The sequence below is a fragment of the Monodon monoceros genome, unplaced genomic scaffold (genome assembly GCF_005190385.1).
Source record: "Monodon monoceros isolate NGI ecotype Baffin Bay Population unplaced genomic scaffold, NGI_Narwhal_1 Super_Scaffold_13, whole genome shotgun sequence".
Taxonomy (NCBI): Eukaryota; Metazoa; Chordata; class Mammalia; order Artiodactyla; family Monodontidae; genus Monodon; species Monodon monoceros.
In genome coordinates this window covers 84,699,945-84,726,034 of record NW_021703769.1, presented here as the reverse complement: position 1 = coordinate 84,726,034, position 26,090 = coordinate 84,699,945, and the positions used below count along the sequence as shown (strand labels likewise).

The 26,090-nt window shown below is 60.6% G+C and overlaps 1 protein-coding gene across 8 annotated transcripts in view; it reads right to left on the bottom strand.

Moving 5' to 3' along the window:
• The window catches only part of MAD1L1 (mitotic arrest deficient 1 like 1), a 323,294-nt gene that overhangs the window by 115,088 nt on the left and 182,116 nt on the right, over positions 1 to 26,090 (bottom strand). For all 8 annotated transcript variants that reach the window (XM_029219334.1, XM_029219333.1, XM_029219335.1 and 5 more), the window contains 2 exons: positions 18,655 to 18,795; positions 8,050 to 8,106 (listed from right to left, as the gene is read on the bottom strand). In XM_029219334.1, the coding sequence (XP_029075167.1) occupies positions 8,050 to 8,106; positions 18,655 to 18,795 (198 nt within the window). The remainder of the gene's footprint in view (positions 1 to 8,049; positions 8,107 to 18,654; positions 18,796 to 26,090) is intronic.

Genomic DNA, 26,090 nt, shown 5'->3' with positions numbered 1-26,090 from the left:
AAATAGAGACCGTGAACTTCAGTTTAATTCAAGAGGGTGGCGGCTCATGCCCGGGCGGGGGGCGGGTACCCAGTGCCACAAAGCAATAGCCAGTGTGGGGAGCAGGGGACGTGCTCTTCCCTCCCCCGACAGCGACTCTAACTAACACGGCCACTGCTGAGCACCAGAGCAAGGGTGCTCACGCACACGAGTTGCACACAAGTTTCACCACAGGAGCCCAGCCCCTGTCAAGCCCCACAGACGGTCATGATGGGGCTGAGGGCCCGGGCTTCCAGAGGTGCCCACGCAGGGCCCTCATCCCAGGGATCCAGGCTGCTGCCTCCTCCCCAGAGCCCCCATCTGGCAGGGCTCCCAGGGCTCCCAGAGAAGACAGGATGCTGAGAGCAGAACAGAAATCCTCACAACACTGTAAAGCAACTATACTCCAATAAAAATTAATTAAAAAAAAAAAAACCAGGAGGGGAATCCTGGTCAGAGCACACTGCCCTGCTCAGCTCTGGACCTGTCAAGCACCCAGGAAGGTCTCTGGAGGGGCTGCTGCTTCCTGGTGAGGGTGGGAGGGTCTGAAATGGACCTCCCTTGTCAATTTCCATCCCAGCCTAGAAGGACACACCGGTGCAACAAGCCGCAGGCAGCCACCAATGGCTCACCCAGCTGCTGACCTGAGCTGGGACACACCTTCACCTCAGGAAAAAAGAAGCCCAGCTGCAGAGTTTTCACCCGAGAAGGCCATTTCTTGAGTCGGCACATTTGCTAAGAAAGAGAACTCTCACAAAATCCCTGGGGACCAGGGGCTGGAGAGATGGTCCAGGGTGGCTCAGCCACGGGTGCAGGGACGCCGGGAGCAAACCACGCCTAGGCAAACGCGCTGGGAGGCCGTGAAGACGCTGTGAACTCAACAGCGCGGTGAGCAGCAAATCGTTCAACGCCGCACAGTAAGAAAGCGGGAGACGAGACAGCGCTACGCCAGAGAGGGTCCCGCGGAGACGCGAGGCGTCCGCGAGCCACAAGAATAGGGTCCCCGCGGAGACGCGAGGTGCCTGCGAGCCACAAGCATAGGGTCCCCGTGGAGACGCGAGGTGCCTGCAAGCCACAAGAATAGGGTCCCCCCGGAGACGCGAGGCAGCTGCGAGCCACAAGAATAGGGTCCCCGCGGAGACGCGAGATGCCTGCGAGCCACAAGAACAGGGTCCCCGCGGAGACGCGAGGCAGCTGCGAGCCACAAGAACAGCCCGTGCTCAGAGCCGGGTGAGGGTGGGACGTCTGTCGTACGTGATTTCCCCCGTGGAATTATGCCCATGATTTTAGCAGATAAATTAGCCAGTTTCTAGTCTGTGGCTGTTACAGTTTTGGGGGGTGGACCCTCTGGGGTTTTCAGTGTCCACGTCTCAAGTGCCCACCTTCCCGCGACCCCAGGTCACCCAGTGGCAGCGGACCTAGCAGCGGGGTGAAAAAGCAACATGCAAGTAACAGGAAGGATAAAACACCCGGGAATAAAGCTAACAAGAAACATGCAAGGCCTACTAGAAGAAAACAGCCATACTCAAGTGAGGTCGTGAGAGAAGCTGTGAACACGCGGCCGCGTGGCGCTCCAAACGAGAAGAACAGGAAGAACTGACCCTGCAGGGAGCTGGCGCTGCCCGCGGGAACCCGTCCACGCAGCACGAGTCCACCAGGAGGCCCACCTGACACCTGGCAAGCGCGCTCTAGACCTCCCCCGGGACGGAAGGTGGGAGAACACCGGACAAGGCGCTGAGAAGGAAAATGATAAAGGGTCGTGCTGTGTCCGGTGTGAAAGCCATGCGGAGGCCCCGGTGACAGCGGCTGCGAGCTGTGCTCGTGCAGGGACGGCGGGCACTACCCCGCGCCCAGGCCAGCTGTCATGCCGCCACCTCCGCAGGCTGTGTCTCTAGGAGCCAGGCAGGGCCTCGCAAGGCAAAAGTTTAAATCACCCGCATTTTCTAATGAGACCTTTGCAAACTGGGCAAACCCCCAAAACTGGGTGCCCAGACTGGGAGACCCCGGGGACGCACTGCATTCCTCCACATCTGTGTCCAGTGACTCAGCACACACTTTATCACCACGTCCTGGTGCCGGGCGAGGCCCAGCCCCACAGGTTAACTGGCGTAAAGAGGCAGCGTGGTGCCCACGGTGCTCTCACAGGGTCTGCGCCCCACTGGCCACCTGCCTGCTCGCTGCAGCTCCCTCCACAATGACCACCTGGGGGGCAGGACTGAACTGAGATGATCCGTGTGCAGCACGCAGCCTGCAGTGGCTGCAGCGTCAGGCCCCAAACCACGCCTGTGCCGCGGACAACAGTGGTGGCGATGCTGATGGTCAGAGTGCACTCGAGCGAATGTGGTGGGATGACAGCGCGTCTGCACAACGGGGCAGCAACAGGCACTGCTGCAAGGAGCACTTAGCTCCGTCCTGAGGGGGAAGCAGGCTCTGCGGGACTGGGGAAACATTCCAGGAGGTGGGAACAGCATGACGAAGGACATGGAAGGGTGAGAGGACATCATGTGCTCAGCGACAGCAGAAGGGCCTGGGGGGCCCCGACAGGGAGGAAGTGAAGACATCCACATGGGAAGGTGGGGAGCACGGCCGGCCGCACATCACAGGAACAGCACAGGCTCCGTCCCTGGACACTGAGACCTGCCCCAAACAGGAGACGCATTTAACGCTGCCCCGCCCCGCGCGCATGCTCACTTCCCTCCCGGGGCAGGAGCCTCGTCCTGAGACACGAGGGCCTCCGTGGTGAGGCAGCCAGCCTCCAGCCGGCCTCCGCGGGGCCAGCGGGAGAAGGGGCCCACCTCAGAGGCTCAACTAACACGTCCCAACAAGTCCCTCGGGTCTTTTCAAACACGTGCACTCACGCCTCCGTGCGAGGCTCCTGAGAAATCAGCGTTTCTCTTGGGGTTGAGGAGGGGAAGGCAGGTGTCCGGGATGGAAGAGAAGGTGCAGAAGCTCCCGGGCAGGGGACCCGGGGCTGCGGGAGGCCCACTCCTCATGGTGCCACTGGGCACCTCCTCCGATGAGCCTGACCCACACTCCTGCCAAGGACGAAGTTCTCCAGTTGTGCAGGACAGATCCAGAACGTGAAATGAGTCACCATCACGCACAGAGGCGCTTTTAATAATTCACGGGAAGCAGCTGGCAGACTGTGATAAGGCCGGGTCCTCCAACGGCGGGGGGGCGGCACACGGGCGATGGCTGCCAGCGTTGAACAATGGAGGCTCACACCCCCTCCTGGTGATTCACCGGCCCTCGATGCTGGCGTCGATGATGATGCAGTGTCAGCAAGGCCCACTGCTGTGGGCACAGCCCCTGGCAGGGCCACAGGTGGTCTCGCCACCATCCTTGCGATCCATGCTCCAGCCCCTCGGAGCCAGAGCAAGCGCTGCTGGTGCTTTTGCGGAAGGAAAGCCCGGGAGGCCTGCGCGTTCCTGGACCCGCCTTGCGGGGCTGTCCTCAGGTGGCAGAACCTTGCTATAAAGCGCTTGTCATCAGGAGGCCCGCAGCAGCCTCACCATGCGTAGCCACGACCACACTGCCCGCTTCGAGCTGCACCGAAGCAGGGGAGCAGTGGGGGGCGGGAGCTAGTCAGCCGGTCCGTGCGTGCTCTGCTCCCTGTCCGGGCAGTGTTTCCGGGAGGGGCCCTGGGAGGCGGACAGCGGCGCGGGGCTGTGAGGGGCAAGTCCCCAGAGTCAGAAGACGAACATCCAGTCCTCGCTCCTTGAAGTTATAAAGTACTGCAGCACTCTTTAGAGTTAGGGTCAAGGGCTTCCCTGGTGGCACAGGGGTTAGGAGTCCACCTGCCAGTGCAGGGGACATGGGTTTCAACCCTGGTCTGGGAAGATCCGACACGCCACAGAGCAACTAAGCCCGTGCGCCACAACTACTGAGCCTGCGTTCTAGAGCCCGCGAGCCACAACTACTGAAGCCCATGTGCCTAGAGCCCGTGAGTCATGACTACTGAGCCTGTGAGCCACAGTTACTGAGCCTGCGCTCTAGAGCCTGTGAGCCACAACTACTGAAGCCCCTGCACCTAGAGCCCGTGAGCCACAACTATTGAGCCCACGTGCCTAGAGCCTGTAAGCCTCACCTACTGAAGCCCGTGAGCCACAACTACGGAAGTTCGTGTGCCTAGAGCCCATGCTCCGCAACAAGAGAAGCCACTGCAATGAGAAGCCCGTGCACGGCAACCAAGAGTAGCCCCCGCTCACCACAGCTAGAGAAAGCCCGCACGCAGCAACGAAGACCCAACGCAGCCATAAATAAATTAATTACAAAAAGAAAAGAAAAAAGAGCATGTTTAGTTAAAAAAAAAAAAAGAATCAAAAAAATCCTTTTGGGCTTCCCTGGTGGCGCAGTGGTTGAGAGTCCGCCTGCCGGTGCAGGGCACACGGGTTCGTGCCCCGGTCCGGGAAGATCCCACATGCCGCGGAGTGGCTGGGCCCGTGAGCCATGGCCGCTGAGCCTGCGCGTCCGGAGCCTGTGCTCCGCAACGGGAGAGGCCACAGCAGTGAGAGGCCCGCGTACCACAAAAAAAAAAAAAAAACTCCTTTCTGCAGCCATGGCCGGCCTGACCTAATTAGGGTGAGGCGTGTCAACAATACAACTACAGCCAGGGATGTCTTTCCTTGTGATAGCAATTGCATTTAAAGGAAAAAACATGAATTGTGCTCACACTTACTAATTATGTTTGCTAATTATCAACAAAAAGTCAGACTGCCTTTGTCTTGTCATCTGCAATTAGCTAAAGATGCTTAAATTTTTCTTTTTCCTCTCTCCTTTCCTACCTAGTGAACTGACTCTGGGCCAGCAAACAGCAGGCCAGCAGCTGCAGGTGGAGAGATGCTACGGGAGCCGGCGCCCCGTTCGCAGCTGTCCTGGACAGAGGGCCTGGGGTTACAGTCAGCAGCCACCGTCCAGACCCAGAGGAGCCCCGCCCTCCTAGCACCAGAGACGCCCCCAGTGGCACCAAGGCTGTCACTGGAATGGGTGGGAGAGGTGACTGTGCCCGCCCCCCCGGGTCCCACAGTGCACTCCGGGCCACTGTCCCCCTCTTCAATTTCTTACTTCTCCATCCCCTCAGGGGTTTACACGAGAGCAGAAACCTCCCCCTAACCAAATGCATGCATTTTCTGGGTAATCTCACTCCCTGAGGGCTTGACTACGGACCTGTCAGGCTTCCAGCTGCCAACCCCTGCACCAGCCTGCCTAGCCTTTATCTCCTCGGGGGCTGCAGGACCCCCCTGGAACCAGTTCGGGAGGGAGAGCAGGGGCTCACACAGGCTCCTGGACTGAGTGTGGCTCACCTGCACTCCTGGGCCCCGGGCACCGCCATTTCTCATTTTCCCTTTAACTCAGAAAAAGAAGAGGGAAGTGAAATAACACGAAATAAGCTAAAGGTTAGACCATCAAAGGCAGAGATCAGACCCAGAGAATGAACTTGAGGACACGGGGAGGGGGAAGGGGAAGCTGGGACGAAGTGGGAGAGTGGTATGGACATACATACACTACCAAATGTCAAATAGATAGCTAGTGGGAAGCAGCCGCATAGCACAGGGAGATCAGCTGGGTGCTCTGTGACCCCTTAGAGGGGTGGGATAAGGAGTGTGGGAGGGAGGAGATGTGGGTATATATGCATATGTATAGCCGATTCACTTTGTTATAAAGCAGAAACTAACACACCATTGTAAAGCATTTATACTCCAATAAAGATGTTTAAAAAAAAAAAAAAAAAAAAAGGCGGAGATTAAAAACCTGTCTGAGGAGACAGCTACAGCCCAGACCCAAAAGCAAGCAAGAAAGAACCAGCGTAAGGGGCCCACAGTGCCTGGCTTGTGCACACGAAGGCCGCCGGCACCTCATCTCCGCACATGGCCGAGTCAGCTCAGGCAAGGCCAGGCCCCGCACTGCTGCCCGCCTCTGCAGAGTCAGTACCACTGGGACAAGGCACGTTTCATTCGAAGCTCCCCATGGAGCACGGTCCCCAAGGTCCCCCAGTGGCCTGGGGGAGGGGCCTTGCGCCGAGTCTGGGGACACCAGGCCTGCCGGAGGCTCTCCACCCTGGCTGACATAGACTTGCCCAGGAAGACATGAAATGACACCGCTGCCCGGGCCCCCCCCCCCCCCCCACCAGTTCTAACTTAGTCGGTCTAGAGGAGGGACCAGGTGTCAGGATTTCAAAGCCCCTGGGTGATTCACACAAGGGACGGAAACTATACGGGTTGAAACTAAAAAAAAGCACAGGCTGGAAGGCACACAGCCCTGCGGCCCCGCGTCCCTCGGGGGTGCCCCGGCCTCCCCAGCTCAGCGCCCACCCTGGCCTGAGGGCCAGAGCCAGTGGCCAAGTGCAGCAGGGTCTGTCCTCCCTCTTGCCCGGGAGGCACCAGCTCCTATCCACAAGCCCCAGGGCCGGGGAAGGGCCGAGGCATGGCCAAGGCATCAGCTCCAAGGCATCCTCACTTCTCAGCCTTGAGGCCTCGGGCATCAGATGCCCACGCACCTCCTCCTGCCTCGTGCACATCACGGAAACACGGCCCGAGGGCACACGCCAACTCAGGCCAACACCGAGGGGGCGACAGAGGAGACACAGATCACTGAGTCCTCAGGACCTCATCAAGAGGATGCATCAGGCTTCAAGGACACCCCACCCCACCCCACCCCGGGCGGCAAAGTCGGTGGACGAGAAGGAAGCACCCTCCTCCCAAGCCCCCTCGCCCCCTCCCGCCCCGGGTCTGGAGGCCAGGCAGCTGCGCTCGCTGCCCCAGGCGCCCCCTCCCTCAGCCAGCACGCAGTCAGGCTGCCTTCCCACCTCTAGGACTTCTGCAGGCCCAGACGTGCCCCTGCTGCCCCAGGAAACAGCTCTCGGAGGCTCACTGATGAAATCCCATCACCGGGAAGCTCTGGGCTCCTCTCACGGCTGCCCTTACACACGGGACCTAGGGTCCCTTGCTGGACATGTCCTTCTCTGACTCTGAGTGGAACTGCCCCCCAGGACAGATGCCTGGGACTGGAACAGCCAGGCAGGGCTTGGCCCGCTGGGTACCTACCCACCGGGAACACCCAGGTGCTTCCCGGCCTTGACTCGGGGACTCCGGACGCCCAAAAGCCCCCACAGCCCAATGTACAACTGCCTCTCAGACCGCCACGCTTCCCCCGAACCCGCACTCCCCGATCCTCCCATCCCACCCCACCCCTGATTCCTCACCCAGCCCCCGACACTGAGGGTCGCAGCAGCGGCGGACAGAGCAAATTCAAGGATGTGTCTCTTCCACCCGGCGGTCATCCCCACTGTGCATGCCCACGAGAGGCGGGGCTGGGCGGCGCCGACACCGAGACGGGAGCCCAACTCCAGCCGCCAGTCCCAGTGCCCACGGCAGCTTCCCGGATGGCCCCAACCCGGCTGGCGTGTGGCCCGGGCAGAGCAACCCGATGACGTGAGCAGATGCCCCCCCCCCCCCACACTGTGGCCCTCCTGTGCCCGGGGCTTCCCCCCTCAGCGCCCAGACCAGCGCCAGAGCGGCTCACGCTTTGTACAGGATCAGGATGCCAGAAAGCCGAGTCCCTCTGTCCCCCAGGGGGTGGCAAGGACCTTCCAGGTACGGGGGCGCCAGCCAGGGCTCCGGGGCCGTGTCTGCATGCGCCCAGGTGAGGGCTCCCCCGGCTGCACGGAGGGCGGGGCGGACGTGATCCGACATCAGAAGTCAGCCCACAGCGACAGCAGAGAAACAAACGTGCTACAAAGTAGCCATGCGAGGCTGGAAAGCCCTGTGCTCAGTGTGCACACGCTCCAGGGCCCGTGGGGTCAGAGCGGGGTCAGCGTGTCGTGTGGCTGTGACCCGAGCAGGAGCTGCACCGCCGTCCCCACCTTAGAGCCGGCTGGGGGGAGCCCCGCAGTCTGTGCCAGGGGTGGAGGGAGTGGGTGTGTGGCCTGGGCCACGGCCTGCAGGGCAGGTCCCGACGCTCTAAGGTACCCAGGCCCTGGGCTTCCCTTTGGCCACAAGGGCCACCAACCAGGCGTGTGCCTCAGAGACTCACCATGTCGGCTCTTTGTTTCTGGCCTCCCAGCTCCTCCAGGGCCTGTGACAGCTGAGCCTTCAAGACAAGAGAGAAAGTGGGTCAGTGGGCTTTCTCCTCCTGGGGCCGAAGCGACCACAGCTCTCTCATCTCTGCCACATCCACTGCTGCTGGGGGAGACCCCGAATTCCCACTGTTTGGAAAGAGGGGCAGCAGGAACATGATAACTCGCCAAGTCCGCCTCAAGCCTGCCGCCTGAAGGTGAGAGAGATTCGGGCTGGAGTCTTAGTGCCCCTGGTAAGAGGCCGGGGACCGGGCCACAGTCCAGGAGGCAGGAGGCACTGGCCAACCACAGCACTCCTCAAGAGGGGACCAAGACAGCGGGGGTGGGACACAGTCGTCGAGCTGCAACGAGCCAGCAGAAGCCACCTCTACCCAGAGGACTAAAGTATGAGGTAATGGGGACCACTGGGGGCTGGTGACGCTCGTGTCTCCATCCGTGTGAGATTCATCAAGCTGACACTTCCGACGTGTGCATCTGTGTGTGTGTGCGCGTCATACTTCAATGATAAAGGACATTTAAAGTACACCCGTGCTACCACCCAGGAGGACAAATTAGGGACAAAGGGAGGGTGGCTCTGCTACATAAAGGAAGCCGACGGTCAGACAGCAGGGCTGTCAGCAACGCCCACGACGGCCTCCGCGCCGAGGCCCTAAGAGTGCAGGAGGGCCCTCGGCTGGGGTGGCGGAGAGGAGCCACGACAAAGCCCAGCAGGTAGAGGGGCAGGACTCCGAAGGACGGAGGCATGACTAAGAGGCTGGATGGGAAAGGGCAGCTGGCCGCGGGGGAGTCCCTGCACGGGGAGGCGACAAGACGTTCCTCAGGGCAAACCCACGGTGGGGAGCACTGCCACCCCAGCTCCTCCGGGAAGTGGGAGTGCCCTGGCTAGGGGTGCAGGGCACGTGGCAGCATCCAGGAGAGGCTCTGCGCCGGGGAAGGACCCCCGTAAGAGCCCATACAGGGGGTCTCCAGGAGAGAAGATGAGGGTGGGGCGGCGGGAACGGGCCCTGCCGAGTGGGCCGCCCCACCCATGAGCCGCAAGCCTGCAGCGTGGGCGCCCTGAAACGTGACTTCCTGTCCTTCACACAAAGCTCTGGAGAGAGGCTCAGAGGGGACGTGAACAGAGCACAGCCTCCGTGCGGGAGAGACCAGACCCAGGCCCCCGCAGCCCCCAGGGCTCCGGGAAGCCTTCTCCGGGGACAAGATGAAGCAACGGGCGCTGGATTTACCCTCCCTCCTGAACCAGCCAGAAAACCAGACGAAACCCCGGGAACAGTGGATTCCCGGCATCCACGACACGCAGGCAGCACAGGGCTCGGACCTGAGGGAAGGAAACAGGGGAGGCGCGGCCCCCACCGCGCCGGCTCACAGCCCCGCCCCCAGCCCCGCCCCCTCGGGCCGCGGGCGGAACCGGCGGGCGCGGCAGGACTGAGCACAGGAGGGAGACCGTGTGGGCGGAGGCCTCGCCAGGGAAGACGCGCCCGCGAAGCTGCTCCACGGCCCAGTCACGCGGGAAATTAAAGGCCGACAGCACCCAGTGTCGGAGGACCGGGGCAGCCGCGGTCCACACGCGCCCCTTGGACGCCCGGCACTGGGTGTGGGCGTCGCGTACCCCCGGGGACCCTGCTTGAGCCCTCGCCGCCCTGGGCCGTCGCCTCACCTGGGAGAGGAGAGCGAGGACGTGGCGGCCGCCCACCTGGTGCTCACTCTGCACTCAGGATCCTGAGGTGGCGGTGACGACGGGGACCCCGCGGGGCGAGCCTTCAACGGGGGGCTCCGCCTGCAGCGAGGACCCCAGGGAGCAGGGGGCTGGCGGGGCCGTGGGCCGCATCAGAGACTGACCGTCAGCCGCTCCTCACGGCTGCTCGCGTGAGCGAGGCCGGGCGCTTCCTGAAGGGACGGCCTCCTGGAATAGCCTCGGGGAGGCACGATCCCTCACGGTTACGTCCCGCCCTGGCCGGGCTGGGTGCAGTGGGCAGGCACATGGCGGGGCTGCGGGGGGCGGACAGGAGGAAGGGAACCAGCCGTCCCAGGGGCAGCACACCCCGGAGCAGGCAGGAGGGGACCAGTGACCGCAGGGCTGCGTCAGGCCGTCCGGAGGCATCGCACTCCTGCCAGACCCCAGGTGCGAGCCCCCGGCCCACGCACCACATGTGACCGGCAAAGGGGGCACTGAGACCTCGCGTGGCCACTTTTATCTCCGAGTGAGAACTGCTGCCCAGCACCCGCCAGCGCAGGAGCGCAGGAGCCCAGGCACAGGGGAGAAGCCGTCCCTGCAGCCGGATGCAGGCAGGACAGGAGGCCGCAAAGCCCAAGGCTGCAGGTCTCATGGACAGAACGAGACCAGAGTCTCGGGCCCCCTGCCTCTCGGCTCCACTTCACACACAGGCTTGTGACAAAGTGGAAAGATGAAAGAGGCGAGGAAGCCGGCCAGTTGACAGGGGCCCGTCCAGGCAGCGGCCCATAGACACACTGCTTCCACCTGGCAGCAGCCCTGAGGGGCAGAGAGGGCGCCTCCCCACATGGACGTCAGCCTGAAGGCAGGAGTGAGCCACGCTTCCCGTGGCCGCAGAGCACGTCGGCACATAAGCAGGCAGGCAGGCAGCGCACGTGCCGGGCTCAGCCTGGAGCCGTGGCTCTGCCGGGAAGTCCTGGCTCCTGGGCAGCCTGCAGGACGGAGGCCTTCACCCCTCAGAACCCACCTATGCAGCTGAAGCAGCCGATACCTCTCCCAGACCCGGGGCCCGCCAGGCCCCACTGGTGCTCACAGGGCCACGGTGGCACTTCCACAGCGGACCTGGACCCCGTCCTGGCTTTAACAGCTAGTGTGGTTACCCTGCAGGTGGTGGGCCTAGGACCACAGCTGCAACACCCCTGGGAACTTGTGGGAAGTGCAACGTTTCAGCCCCCCACGCCCCCAGAGCTGGGGAGGACCCAGCAGATCTGTCTTCACGAGCCCTCCTGGCCACTCAGGCATCACTGCAGGGGCGAAGCCAGACAACAGAGATGAATCCCAACGTCTCCGCATTCCAGCCGTGTGACCTGGAACAGAGGTCTGGGCTGGGAGCGTCACAAGGTGAAGGAGCAGTTTTCAGCTGTTACCCCCTCACAGAACGTGGATTTAGACACAACCACCCTCGCACCCGAACAGAACAGATCAACAAAACTAGGAGCTGTTTTTGTTGTTTTTTTTTTTTAAACGATAAGCAAAATTGACAAACCTTTAGCTAAACTAATTAAGAAAAAAGATAAGGCTCAAATAAATAAAGTCATAAATGAAAAAGAAAACATCACAAAGGACACCATAAAAACACAAAGACTCAAGAACTACTGTGATCAACATTATACACCAAGAAACTGGACAACCTAAAAGAAATAAACTCCTAGAAATATACAAATAATCAAGAATGAATTGTTAAAAAAACAGAAAATATGGACAGACCAGTAAAGAGTAAGAAAAATTAATCAGTTAAAAAAGAAAACCAAAAACCTCCCTACAAAGAAAGGCCCAGGACCACATGGCATCACTGGTGAACTTTACCAAACATTTAAAAAAGTATTAATACCAATCCTTTTAAAACTCTCCCAAGAAAAATCGAAGAGAAGGGAACACTTCCAAACTAATTTTACAAGCCTAGCATTACCCTGGTACCAAAGTCAGACAAGGATGCTACAAGAGAAAAAAAAAAAAGACAAAAACCAAAACACCCACTGGCCAATATCCCTGATGAACACAGACACAAAAATCCTCAGCAAAATACTAGCAAACTGAATTCAACAGCACATTAAAAAGATCATACACCGTGGTCAAGTGGGATTTATCCATGGAATGCAAGGATGGCTCAACATGCACAAATCAATCGACGTGATACACCACATTAACACAATGAAGGATAATGTGGTTATCTCAATAGATGCAGAAAAAGCATCTGACAAAACTTCATATCCTCTCATGACAAAAATTAATTAGGTACCAAAGGAATGTACTTCAACATAATAAAGCCCATAGCTAATGTCATATTCAACAGTGAGAAGCTGAAAGCTTTTCTTCTAAAATCAGGAACAAGGCAAGGATGCCCACTCTGACCACTCATATTCAACATAGTACTGGAAGTCCTAGCCAGAGCAATCAGACAAGAAAAAGAAACAGAAGGCATCCAAATAGGAAAGGAAGAAGTAAAATTGTCGCTCTGCAGATGTTATGATCTTATTTATAGAAAATCCTAAAAACTCCACAGGAAACCTGTCAGAATTAATGAACAAATTCAGTAAAGTTGCAGTATATAAAATCAACATACAAAAATAAGTTGCATTTCTATACGCTGATAATGAACCATCTGAAAAAGAAACTAAACAGTCCCATTTACGACAGCATCAAAGAACAGTAAAATACTTAGGAATAAATTTAACCAAGGAGGTAAAAGATCCATATACTCAAAAGACATTGAAAGTAGACACTGAAAATGACACAGATAAATGGAAAGACATTCTGTGTTCGTGGACTGGAAGAATTAATGCTGTTAAACTGTCCGTACTACCCAAAGCAAGCTACAGATTCAATGTAATCTCTATCAAAATTCCACTGGCATTTTTGACAGAAATAGAAAAAAACAAACCAAAAAGCTTCTGCACAGCAAAGGAAACAACAAAATGAAAAGTGACCTATGGAATGGGAGAAAATATTTGCAAACCATGCATCAAGGAGTTAATATCCAACATATATAAGGAACTCATACAACTGAATGGTTAAAAAAACCCAAAAGCCAATTAAGAAATGGTGAAAGGATCTGAACAGAAGTTTTTCCAAAGAATAAAAACAGCCAACAGGTAAATGAAAAGATGCTCAACATCACTAACCATCAGGGAAATACAAATCACAACCACAGTGAGATATCACCTCACACCTGTTAGCATGGGTATTATCAAAACGACAACAGACAGCAAGTGTTGAAGAATGTGTTGTGCACTGATGGTGCGAATGTAAGCTGGTGCAGCCACTACAGGAAAGAGTATGGAGGGGCCTCAAAAAACTAAAAATAGAACGTGGCCCTCGCCCATTGCCTGTGGCCTCTGCACGTCAGATCCGTGTCCAACCGCAGAGGATTCCCAGAGCCCGGGTCTCTGGCATTATTTTCTCCCTGTTTGCCTCCCTTCTGTTTTCCATTTATTTAGCACGTTGCTCATCTTGTAACTCTGTCTCAAGATTTTCCCGTTTGTTTCATCTGTGCTTTTTTACAGGAGAGTCATCTCAAGATCCTTATATAAGGGGAGCACTAAACACTTTCACAAGTAAGAAAAAAATCTGGATCTGGTGAACAACGTAGGGTTCAAAAGCTGCTGTTCTTCCTGAAGCCAAGCCCCCCACGGCCAGCGGACGGCGACAGAAACGCTGTGACGTGCGCCCTCACGGAAGTCCGGGAGGAGTGAGGGAGAGGGAGCAGTGTGGCGCCCACCTCCTCCTAGGCTGGGAGTTGGAAATCACTGCTGCACTCTGAAACTGGGACTTTCCACAGACCTCCATGCAGCAGCCAGCAGCACCATAATCTTTTAATTAAATAAATTAGAAAAACAAATCAGGCTGATATCTTGAATCAAGGTGGCATGAGCCGCATATTTATAGCCCTGTCGACAGAGGGGGATTCATGACATATGCTACCGACTTCTGCAGGTGCTTTATTAAATGGAGTAAGTAAAACCCGTGCAAAATGGCACCAGAGTCGGGCTGCTGGGATCCTCCCAATCTCAACACTTCTGCTTGGTGGTACTGAGATGTTTTTGCTAGAATCAGAGCATGCTTCCCATTAGAACTGACTGATTAAGCTAAATGGGTGAAATGTAATGACTCTCTAAGAAGTGGATGTGTTTTTCAAATTCCCTGTGCCCACATCTGTGGGTCCCACTCCTTCCCCAGCAAGTGAAAGGTAGGGCCGACGGAGCAGCACGCCCCCTGTACCTGTGAGAGGGCGCCTGCCGTGGGCACACCAGGGGCTGGCCAGGTCCCATGGGGCAGGCGCGGCAGCTCTCACGTCAAGCAGCAGGGTTCCGGGGTCCCAGAAAAGAGGAGCTAGAAGAGGGGGCTGGCAACTACAGCCTGCACACAAATCCAGCCCACCACCGGTTTTATCTATAAAGTTTCATTGGCACAGAGCCACACCCACCATCTACCGACAGCCCACGGCTGCTCCTGAGCTATACAGCCGCAGAGCTGAGGGGCTGTGATCAAGACCACGTGGCCACACAGCCCACAGCATTTACTGTCTGGCCCTTTACAGACAACGCCTGCTGACCTCTGCGTGAAAATCAACAGGAGCTTGGGGGGTGAGCGAGGAGGTGCAGAGAGGCCAAGGAGGAGAAGGGGGCAGTGGAGGTGAGAGGACAGAGCAGGGCAAAGACAGAAACAGACAGACACAAAGAGAGAACAGAAAGAAATACGGAAGGAAAGGGAAGAAGGCTGGAGGAAGAAAGAAGGGCTGGGTGGGGCGGGGGAGGGGCGGGGAGAGGGGCCCTCACCTCCACCAGGCACCCAGAGCCCAGGGCGCCCCGACCCTGACGCCCAGGCCAGCGCTCTCTCAGGCGGGCGAGGGACGCTAATCCGTCTACACCGTCAGGCCCGGGGGCTGTGGGGATGTCTTCCCTGCATGCACCTGGCTGCTCCCGGCAGTCCCCCAAGACAGTGGAACAAAACGGGGACCGTGGGGCTGCGAGCAGTGCTCTGCTCTCGTCTGCGCTGCCGTGTGCCCCCGAACGGTGCTTGCATCACAGCCTGAGGACGGATGAGTCGCCTGGAGGCTCTGAGGAACCCTTAACAAACGGGTTCTATAAAGTGACATAACTTCCTACCATCTGTCAATATGTGATGCTCAACCAATAAACTTCCGCCAGGCAGCCTGAAGCAGCTTCTAGAGGGTCCAAGCGCGGGCCGTTCTCTGAGACTCCGAGACGTGAAATGTTACTGTTTAATAAAACAAGAAGAGGAAAACTGCCCGAAGGACACCAGCCCCGCCCTGCACGGCTCGGCTCCGGCATGGGGCCCCTCTGACCTGGAGGGTGAGGTCAAAGCCAGGCACCTCTGAGCCTGTCCCCTCTCCTGAGGCCGTAGGAGCAGACCCACAAGGGACGGCACAGGGGCCTGTCCTGCCCAAACCCCGGCGTCCAGGCTCCAGCCTCCTGAGCCGCAGGCCTCTCCCTGGCTGCTCAGGGCCTCAGAGGGGTGAGACAGGGTTCAGAGAGCCTGGGTGCCCCCCTGCAAAGGGGCCAGGCTGGAGATGGGAAGCGGGTCTGGGCCGGGGACCTCCAGGCTGCCCGAGAGCCTCACGTGCATGGAGAGAAAGCATCCGCCCGCTCCTCCCCCCTTTACCCAGCACTCCACCCGGAGCTGCAGAGAAGCTCTCGGCTCTACCAGGAAACTGCTGGGACTGAAGGCAGGTCAGGCCAGCATCTGGGTTTTGTGACTTGCCTTAAAGGAGGCTCTGCCAACCCCTCTCCTGGGATCTCCTGGATCTCCTGGGAGAAGGACCGGCAAACCACACACGGAGCACACCTGACCCACAGCCCACGGCTGCCACCTTGCTGGGTCTCCCATGTCCTGTCTGAGCCCAGTCCTTCCGGAAAGGCCTCCGGGAGCTCAGCCTCCCCCTGGTCCATGGAGAGCACGACCACAGTCATCACAACGGCCAGGGCAGTCCCCACAGGCCAGGCCTCTGCCACCCACCCTCAGCTGGAGGGCTGAACACGTCTACGGGGCCTTGTGGAGTGAGGACGGGGGGCGGGGGGCAGAGCACTCGCAGGGCTCCCTCCACATGGCCCATCACCAGCCTCACGGTTCTGGGCACAGAGGGCACCGCCTTCACACCCACTTCGCCCTGGGCTCCTCCCAGCTCTTTCCTGAACCCAAGACCTCGCCCCACCCCCGCCAGCCCCCTTCCTGAACCCCTTCCTCTTCTTCACTAATGGGCTTAGTTCCTCATGTTGGGGTCACATTCTCCCTAACCCAGACCTCCTCCTGGGATGAGACCCAGTCCAGGGGAGCCGCCAGCGGCCACCAGAGGGCCCCCCACAGGAACCCCCCGCCCCCCGCCCCGGGGGATCCCAGGGCCAGCGGGGGCTGGAGGCAGGCGCTGATGGGAGGTGGGCGCCCCCGTCAGGGCAGCACACCCTCCAAGGTGCTCGGGGAGCCCCCCTCCGGGCCCCACGTGAGATCAGCTGAGACACTACCGTGGGGCGGCCCCCTGACGGCCCGGCTGGGCGAATCCAGGGAGCTCGCTGATGGGGCGATGGGGCCGCTGGCTGCGACGCTCAGGAATGAGGCGAATATTCCCCAATTTGCCCAATGTTTCCCATTTCCCCAATTTCTCCCCTTCAACACCATACTCCCTCCCACCCTCCGGACACTAGAGAAAAGGCTTCTGCCGTGTACGTGTCTCCCCGCACCTGTCACTTCTGTGCCGCTACCGAGTGCTGGGAGAAACCCCTCGGGTCCTGGAGCCCTGGCCCCGGCCCTCTCTCCTCGAGTGCACAGCGAGGTGGCCGTGAGCGGTCCGATCTCTAAGAGGACAGTGTGCACCACCGGCAAGAGAACGAGGGCAGAGCTCCCTAGAAGGCCGGAGTCCCACACGCTCCCTCTTACTCCACGCTCAGTCCTAACCCTAGAGCCAGGCCTGACGGCAAAGGCCCCTCTGCTCCAGCAGCGCCAGCTTGAACATGAACTCGGGCGCAGGGTCCTTCCTGTAGGAGGCTCTCTGTGGATCCCGCCAGCCCAGCCCAGCCAGGACCCCTCATCCTCATACTGCACCGGGCAGCTGGCTCCCCCAGCCCCCCACGGAGGCAGCTTCTCCCAGCCAAGCTCCCGCAGCTCGGGGCCAACCCAGAGCCACACAGCTCCAGTTCCCAGTGGCTCCTAATTGGGCGGGGGGCTCCTGGGGGCCTATGCTTGGCGGGGCCTGGTACTGATCAGGTCAGCGGATGGCTGGGGAGGAAGGAAGCAGGAGGGAGGGGGAAGGACATCCTTGTCCCAGTACAGGTTCCCAGAGGGCTGGAAGGAGACAAGAAGGGGTCTCGGTGATGTGCAGGAAAAAGAACCAAGGCTGAGGAGGAGCCCCTGTCCTGTCCGGGGTCCCTCAGTACAGTCCGCATCCCACCCTGCTGGGGGCCTGAACCAGGGAGCCGGACCGGCCGGCTTTGTCTGCTGCCACCTGGTGGAGACCGGGAGGCGTACAGCCCTCAGCAGGAGCAGACCCAGGCCTGACCCACAGGGCACAACGAATCCAACCACGACCTCCACTTTCCAAAGGTGATGGGTGTTTCCAACACTTGGAGTCAGTCAGCCTTTCTTCAGCTGCCTGCAGACACTCCAAAAAGGCCAGGGGACAGTGCCTGGTTGGCCTGGCCCAGGAATGTCCTGCTGCAGCCCCTCTGTGCTTGACCCTTTCCACGAACAGCAGCTCAGGCCCAGGTGGGGCTCTTGGGGGGAATTCAAGGGGGAGGGACTTGGGGGGCTCCCTCACCTACAGGGGTCTGCTGTGCAGGACATGTGGAGAGCAAGAACCACCCCGCCAATGGATGGTCTCGCTGGGATGGCGAGCAGAGCCTGAGTCCAGAACACTGAGGCTGGTCCCAGGGTAACCCCCAGACTCAAAGATGGGGATCTCAGGTCTTCCGTCCTAACACAGATCCGGGGTCGGTGCGGCCTGGGTGGAGGGCAGGAGGCCATCGGCACCCGTGTCCGGAAAGCACAGGGCAGGGACGGGAGTCCCAGCGTGGACAGGGCGGGGCGGCTGCCAGGGCTGGGAGGCCATTCCTCTGCCCCTCCTCTGTCTGGTGCCTCCCGCCCAGCGCCTGGACTGGCCACGTGAGCCCCTGTGGCGATGATGACGATGGAGAGGAACAGCCGTGGCAGTGACGCTGGCAGAGCCGGTGATGTCCACCCCCCCCCCGAATTCTCCCGTAAGTCTGGGAGCTGGAAGGGAAGGCTGAGTGACCGCCCCGCTGCACTGCTGACCACAGGAAGGGGAGAAGGGGGTCAGGCACTTTTGCTACCAAAACCAGGACAGCCCCAGGCAAACCGGGACAAGTCAGCTCCCTGCAGGCAGGACTCAAGGGGAGACAGGGAGCCAAAGGAACCCGGTGCCCGTCCGCCAGACGCCAGGGGCGGGGCTGTCCCCAAGCCGCCGCCTCGGGCAGGGTAAGGCACGGTGACCACGCTGGTCAACGAGTTCCGAGGTCACTGACAGCCCCTCATCGCCAACACGCAAAAAGCCTCAACATATGGCATTGGAGGTGCCAGGACTGCCAACCTCGTAATGAACTGGAGCACACACGGTGCCAGACAAGAAGGACCTCTTAACGTAAAAAGCGCCGGGGGGAGCCTTCCCCGCGAATCCCTCTTCACTAGTGTCTCACAGGGAGCAAATGTGTGGCGGTAAAAACGGCATGGAAGCGCCTGTTCCAACAAGGCTGTGCTTGCGGGGGGCTGGAGGCGGCCCTCCCCAGCAGGGCTGAGGTCTGCACGCAACAGCGTCCGCAGCGCCCACCCCCGCGGAGCGCGTACAGACGCTGGGCCCACTCACCTCCATCTCCGAGCTGTGCGCGTGCACCTTCTGTACCATGTCCTCGGCCTCACGCATGCGGCGGGTCAGCTGGGGCGAGTACTCGGCCGGGGTCAGCTCACTGTCGTAGGACCCCAGGATGGCGCGCATGCCGTCCCGCTCCTGTGGGCACAGAGGGCAAGAGGTCAGGCCCGCGCGGGCGAGGGGCGTGAGGGAGACAGGAGCAGCGTGGTGGGCTTGGGGTCAAGTTCGAGGGGCAGGCTGCCAGGTGGGGCCCCCTAGGTGGCTCCTTGAAGAGCTCGAGCTGGACACTTAGCCCGACAGAGCCCACCAAGGCCAAGACGGGCCGTGGCTGCTCTGAAGCCGCAGCCCAGCTTGGTCAGTGCCCGGTGAGCCTGGGGCCCATCCTCGGTGGGGCCACACTGCCTGCCCAGCCTTGAGCTGCACCGTCTGACCTGCAGTGGCCAGAGACTCATGGGCCAGCAGAGGGCGGGGGCTGCCTCCATCAGGGGTCGGCACCCCTCCCTCCCCAAGTCTGCAGTGTCCCCCAGCTGGGCAGAAGGTCTGAGCCAGTGTTCTGGGTCAGTGTGACCTCCTGAGTCCCGGCAAACAGACCAAGGGACACACCAGTGGGGTCCGCCGGCAAGTGGGTTGGAGTAACCCCGCTCCCGTGACTTCTGACCTGGCCTTTGACCCAGCAACACTCAGAGCGAGGGTCTAAGCAGAAGATTCGGTGGGTAAGGAGAGGTCCCTCTAAGCAGCGAGGCGGCAGATGTCCAGCAGGGCCGAGGAGTCCTCCCAGAGCGCTCTGAGAGGCCCCAGGACCCCCCGCGGCACCAGCTCTGGCCTCGGCCAGCTCCTCCCCACCACACCCCCGAGCCCATGGGGTGCCAGAGGCCACGGTCCTGGGCGTCACCGTGCACCAGCCACGCCCGGCACCCCTCCTCCACGTAAAGATGCAGCTCAGGTTTCGTGGGGCACACGGACCACACAGCGCTGAGACCACCCCTTAGAGCCACACAGGAGTCCCCACCCAGTGGTACCCTACTGGAAACGATGGCCAACGGCACGAGCCCTGGGAGAGACGGGCGGCGCCTCCTGAGCCACACGGGAAGACCCCTTCCTGAGATGCTGGCGAAGGGAGAACAGCAGGGGAGGCCCTCAGAGACCGAGGCTGTCCCCAAGGCCAGGAATGGAGCCGCCCCGGCAGCCGGGGAAAGGAGGCTCCCCTCCCCCACTGTGGGCCTGGAACCATGGGCCAGTCTCTTCTGGATCCAGCCCCCAAGGGTGCAGGGAGGAGACCTCGTTCCTAGCAGGCTGCAGCACGAGCTGAGGGCTGGCACCTGCCCTCCTCCTGCCCCCATGTCTCCCGGCTGCGGCCGAGGAGGCCCACACAGGCTGCACAATTAGACAAAATCAGGTCCCCTGCAGAGAGCCAGGCTTAACAAGAGCACGGCTTCTCAAACCTCCCATCTTGCGCATCTCCCGGGTCCTGTGAAACCTCCTTTCAGATTCAGCAGGTCTGGGGTGGGGCCTGAGAGTCTGCCTTTCTAACAGGCGACGTTGCTGGTGTGCGGGCCACACTGGGGAGCTCAGTGGCCTAGCCTGGGCCAGCACAGCCCAGGAAGCAAAGGTGGCTCCCACGAGACCACGTCCGGGTCCCAGCTCTGCTCCGGGCAACCCGAGGCCAGCGCTTTCGTCCACCTGAGCCTCCTCCCTGATCAGCGGGCTGGGTCATCAGCACATTTCACAGGCCGGCCGGGATGACTGATGCCCTCCTGGACCAAGCAGCCAGCCGCCGGCCTGTGAGCCACGAGGCTCACGTGGTGGCAGCAGCCATCTCATCCACACTGGCAAACAGACCTCCACGTTTGGACTCCAGGTTGCAGCCCCTCCCGCAGGCATGCCCGGCGCAGCAGCTGGAGAAGCTCGTGCAGCCTTGCTCCGCACCCCGGCCGGCGCCCCTCGCAGCCCACACACCCGCCAGGGCACCGCGTCCCGGGCGAGCCACAGGGCCAGCCACACCAGCACCGACTCCGAGGCATGTTCTCGGACACTCTGCCCCGTGCTCTCGGCCGCTGCTTCCGTGAACTGAGGCCCGACTGCCCGGGCAGAGACCTGCCCCAACTGCTGCTCCACCACAAGCACCGATGCTGCCCACCCAGTCTGCCCAGGCCCCTCCTTCTCAGGTGAGACTGGTGGAGACTGGGGGCTCACAGGGTCCCCTCTTCCCCCTCAGGAGCCCATCGGCCCCCACCCGCCAAGTTCAGCGGTCTACTGCACTCCCGGGCCTCTGGCTGGGCCATCGCCCCAGCACGGGCCTCGCCATTAGTTGATGACAAAAAATTCAGTAAGTGAGGAATTAAAGTTACAAATCCAACTGGAACGGGTCACACATCCGTGGAAAATTTGTTTCCAACAGGAAGGTTTATCGAGTGTCATAATTTTATTGAAATCCTGTATCTTCCCATTGACTTTTATGGTTTCGAGCTGGTTACACAGTTATTATTACCAGAGCATCGATGCCACGCAGGGGCCGGGGAGGAGCTTCCTTTCATAAACAAGCTGTAATTGTCACCTTTATTGACCAATAAATCTCCAAAATGCTGCCTCCCACTACGGTTCTCTTCTATTACGTCTCCAGGCTAGCAAAGAGGAAGATATAAAATTGAAAGTTTGCTGTTTGTACCTTTTAAGGAAATCGTTTTGCCATTTAGTCATGAAGCAGCGAGAACTGGCTGGTTTGATCTGATAACGACTTTTTAATGACAGATTCCACTTGTGGTGAAGGGCCCTTCGTTTCCACTTGAACAAGCGTGGGGACTAATCCCTGAACAAACAGGCACCCAGCCTGAGCTGAGGAGCTGCGCAGACGCCTCCAGGTACAGACAGGACGGGGCTCCCCTGGGTGCTTCTCCCTGGGGACACCACAACCCCATCTGCCCCGGCACACTTGCTTGTCACGTGATCAGCGCAACCCGAAGAGCGTGGTCACAGCATCGTGCAGGGAGAAATGGACTGAGGACGCGGGGGAGGGGGCAGTGATGGAAGTTGCCCTCGACCCCCAGGCCCAGCCTGCAGTGCCCAGCGGGGTGCGGGAGAGCGGAGGCCGCGACTGGCAGCAAAGGCAGCGGCCGTGACCCTGCTCCGACCCCGCCAGCCCCAGCTTCAGAGCTCCGGTCTGTGACTGACAGGCCGGCCCTGACAGCCCCACACAACCTGACAGACGAAGCGTGTGGGGTGATGCGTACCGACCCTCCTGTACACAGGCCTCAAGGACCAGATGGAGAAAGCACGGGGGCATGACCAGGCCTGGCTGGGCGGCAGAGGGTCTTCACACATCCTGCGGAGCGGCAGCCCACGCGCCCAACGCTCCGCGGATGGCGCTCCTGGCGTCTACCCGGAGCTCGCGCCAATGCCCAACTCGGGGACAAGGCCGGGGCCGCTCCGCGTAGGCAGCTCAAGAGCCCAGCCTTACAATGCCTCTGGGCTGGCTCGGGAGGGTGCCAAGAGGACGCCAGGACACACAGCTCCAGACCCTCGCTACCCGTCACCGTCTTCCTGCCCCTCCTCCATGACCGGCTCAGAGCTCTGCAGGCTTGCGAGTGGGGACCAGGGCAGTACCAAGGCGATGTGGTCTCTGCAAGTTCTGGAATATTCCCAGTAAGAACCCAGAATCTGAGAATGGCAGAGATGAAACCAACGCTTTCTTCTTTTATGTACATGAAGGGAGTGGAGAGCCTCAGTGGTGCTGAGAAGCGGTGGAGAAAGGAAGTCATATAGAGCTTGGAAGCCTCTCAGATCAAGTCCAGGCCACTGTTTCCTGGAAAGAAAACGGGGGCAGAGGTGCTAAGTCACTTGTCCAAGCCCCACAGGGAGGATGGGCACAGGCCAGCCAATAACCAGGCGGCAGCCAAACTCTACAGCCCCGGGCCCAGCCCTGCAGCCCGAGTGCGCACTCAGCAGGCGTCTGCAGGAGGGGCGGGAGGCCCAGGTGGGCACTGAGAGTCCTGCCCGGGGGAAGGCTGCGCTAGGGAATGGGTGGGGGCAGAAGCGGGGTGTGCAGGTGGACGCAAGCTGGCGGATACAGAGGGGATGGGTACGGAGTCTGAGCAAGGACACCTCCCTCTAATCTGTCAGCGGATACTGCCAATTCCGTCCACAGGAACGCATTTCCACCCCCCCCCCCGCCCCGCCCCCCCCCCCCCCCCCCCCCCCCCCCCGCAGCTTGTTATCTGGGTGGGGCTGGTTAGGAACGCAGGTTCCAGGGGCCCACCCAGCCCTTCGGCTCCCTGGGGACGGATTCCCGAAGTGCCTTCCTGTCCCTCCAAGATGCTGAGCCTGCCCTCACCTCAGGCCTCTGCTTTGCTGACCCCTCAGTCTGGAAATTTCTGCCCCGGGACACGTCTGGCCCTCTCGTCCTTCAGGCCCGTCCCCGCCGGCCACGCGGCCTAGCGCACCTCACCACGCACAGCTCTGCTCACCGCCATCACCGTCCGTCTTTCCTTCTACAACTCAAGCCCCAGGTCTCCCAGGCCTGGCCAGCTCTAGGCTAAAGGGGAAACCAGTGACGGGTGGGGGGGAGGAGGGGGGAATCCTCTCCTGAAAGGCTACGGCTTATTAGCAGGGAGGCAAGAGCCTCTGCACATGTGGTTTCATTCAGATCAGCCCTCTCCGCAGGCAGAGGAAAGGGTCCTACGACTCCAGAATCCGACAGCTCTGGGTGAACAGGCAAAGCCGTGGACACAGAGAACAATGTTCTGGAGGCACGAGGAGGATGGGAAAACCCAGGCAGGCGGGAGAATGAGTCGGAGAGGCAAGAACACGCAGAGGCGGAGCTCTAAGAACGCACGTGCACGCATGTGCACACACACATGTGAGATAAACCTTCACCAGGCCGAGTCCCCCAACTTCCTGCTCACCTGAAGGGAGCAGGCAGAGCGCGTTTCTCAATGCTTCTGTCTATAATGGCCCCTAAGGCCACCAGCAGAAGAGCCCCGCTGGCGTGCGGGGCCTCCCGGGAGTGCTGGGAGCAACAAGCTGCCCAGAACCCTGCTACCCTGGAAAGCTCCCGCCTGCCTCCCCTCCTTCATCCTCCTCTCACTGCCCCTGGGCAAGAGCGGGCTCAGCAGGCAGGGGGCGTGGGGGTAGGGCAAGGGGGGCAGGGGTGAAATGCAGGCCTCAGGACGGGCCCAAGGACCAGGCCCGCAGCTCCTGGGCGCTGGAGAGGGTGCGCAGACAGTGAGGGGGCCACGGCAGACCCCGGGGGGGGCCGGGGGGGGGGGGGGGAGCCGCAGACGCAGAGGCCCCAGACGCTTTAGGAAGCGTCTGGGCTTCCTGGTGGGCACCTCTGGGGAAGGGCGCTCCACTCGGCATGCCCTCGTGGGAGGCAGCAGCGGTGGTGATGAGCACCTTGAACCCCAGCTGGTCCTCCACGTGTGGCTGAGCTTCGCTGCGCAGCCCCCAGCATGCTGACGGGCACCCAGGGATGGAGAGACACGCACGCGCCCCACGCAGAGGCTGAGGAAGCGCGTGCGGTGGGAGCATACACCGCTGCGGCACTGAGGACGGGCCTGCCCCCCGCTGGGTAACTGCGCGGTGCTGCCTGATGCAGGCCCGTCACAGCTGTAAGCCTGGGCCTTGGGGTGGGAGCGGGCAGGGGAGAGAAGGGCTGTGGGCCCTGGGGACGAGCATGCTGAGCCACAGCCCCCCAGGGCCTGCGGTGAGGAGGGCCACGGCCCAGGGCAGGCACGGGGCCCACAAGGAGGACGCCCAGGCGAGAGCTCAGACCCTGAAGGAAGCCGGCACCCCCAAGGGAGCGCCAACGAGGGAGGAGGAGGGGGCATCAGTCGAGGGCCCAGGAAGGCGCGAGCACCCCGGCCGGCTGGGCCCCAACCCTGGTTCACGAAGACTAGCTGTGTGACCTCAGGAAAAATAACTGCCCTCCCTGAGCCTCAGGGCTGTGAAACGAAAAGCACAAGAAACCTCTCGGGGTGGCTGAAGTCCCAGCAGAGCACTGGGCACGCGGGGCTTTGGTATGTCTGGCGCCCGCCAGGGCTGCAAGGGCAGCGGCAGCGGTGCGGTCACTGCTGCTCCCACCCCCACTTCATCTAGTTCTTCTCTGGCGCCCAGGGCAGACAGCGCGCAGGACACGGAGAGGCCGGCCCCTCCCGAGGCCCACCGCACCCTGGCTTCGGAAGCCCCCCCACCCGGCGAGGCAGGCATCGCCCGGGGATTCTCGAGCCCACTCCTCGGGGGCGGAAACCGCATCGGAGACGAGGTCCAGCCGATCCCAGTGCGTGAGCCCAGAGGCCGGGGCTGTGGCACCCACAGCGTCAGGGGCCCCAGTTCCGGGCCCTCCTGGTGGTAGGGGGGGCATACCTGTGTGTTTTCACCGTCACAACCCCACCTCCCGGCCAGAGCTGCTGCCCAGTTCACCCTCCTGGCCGACCGCTCAGCCCTCCGCCCACCTGCAGGGCTCCACGGGGGCCCTTCCAACCCAGCCCTTCTGCCACCACGAGCCCTCAACAAGTCTAGCACCCCTACCCGACCCCACTCATCCCACAACACCGTCGTGTTTTAATAAGAAAATGAAATTCATGACCCTAAACAGCTACAGAGTCCCGTTCCAATGGCCTCTCCACTCACACGGAGTCACCAAAAGAAACGCAGTGGATGGAGGCAGAAACGTGGAACTGCTGCGCGGGATGCTGCGCGGGGGGGTGGAAGCTGGCCTCCGCGAGCTGCGTTGCTGGGCCCAATCCTGGCCGCTCGCTTCCCAAATGAGTGGGCAGTGCAGAGGTGGGCTGTGCCTCCACCTCCTGGGGTCCCCTGAGAGCCGTGATGAGCACCGAGGGGTCCCAGTGTCAGGTGTGTCTGGGTTGGACAAACCCAGGCTCAAATCCTGACTCCACCACAAACCAGCTGTGCAACCCCGGGCAGGCGACTTAACCTCTCTGAACTTGCCCTTCTCACGCAAAATGGGGGCATGACCACCCGAGGGAGGGGCTGAAAGATGAACAAAGATTACTTGATAAGCACGAAACGGTGCCTGCGGAGAGAAGGGCTAGGGACGGTCTCGTACAGCCGTGAGGGCCACAGGCAGAGGGGAGGATGGGCCCGCAGCTGGCACCTCCACCTCCCAATGCCCGCCTCTCTCCTCCCTCCCCCCCATCCCGCCCCAGGCTCACTGGCCCAAACACGTCAGCTTTTCCTTCCGCCAAGTTGATGGTCTCAGTACCCTTGGGCCCAGGCAGGCGTGGCAGCTCGCTCACAGGCACAGCACTTTACAGGCCACAAGCCGTCACGTGTGTCATCCCGTGTGCTTTTCAAAACTGCATCAGGCAGGGCTCCCAGCCTGGGGTCACCAGGAGCCGGTGCCGGCGACCAGCTCTGGGACAAGATGGCCGGTGTGGCTGTGGCCTCCTCACGCCTGCCCCTCTGAGCGGCTGGAAGGC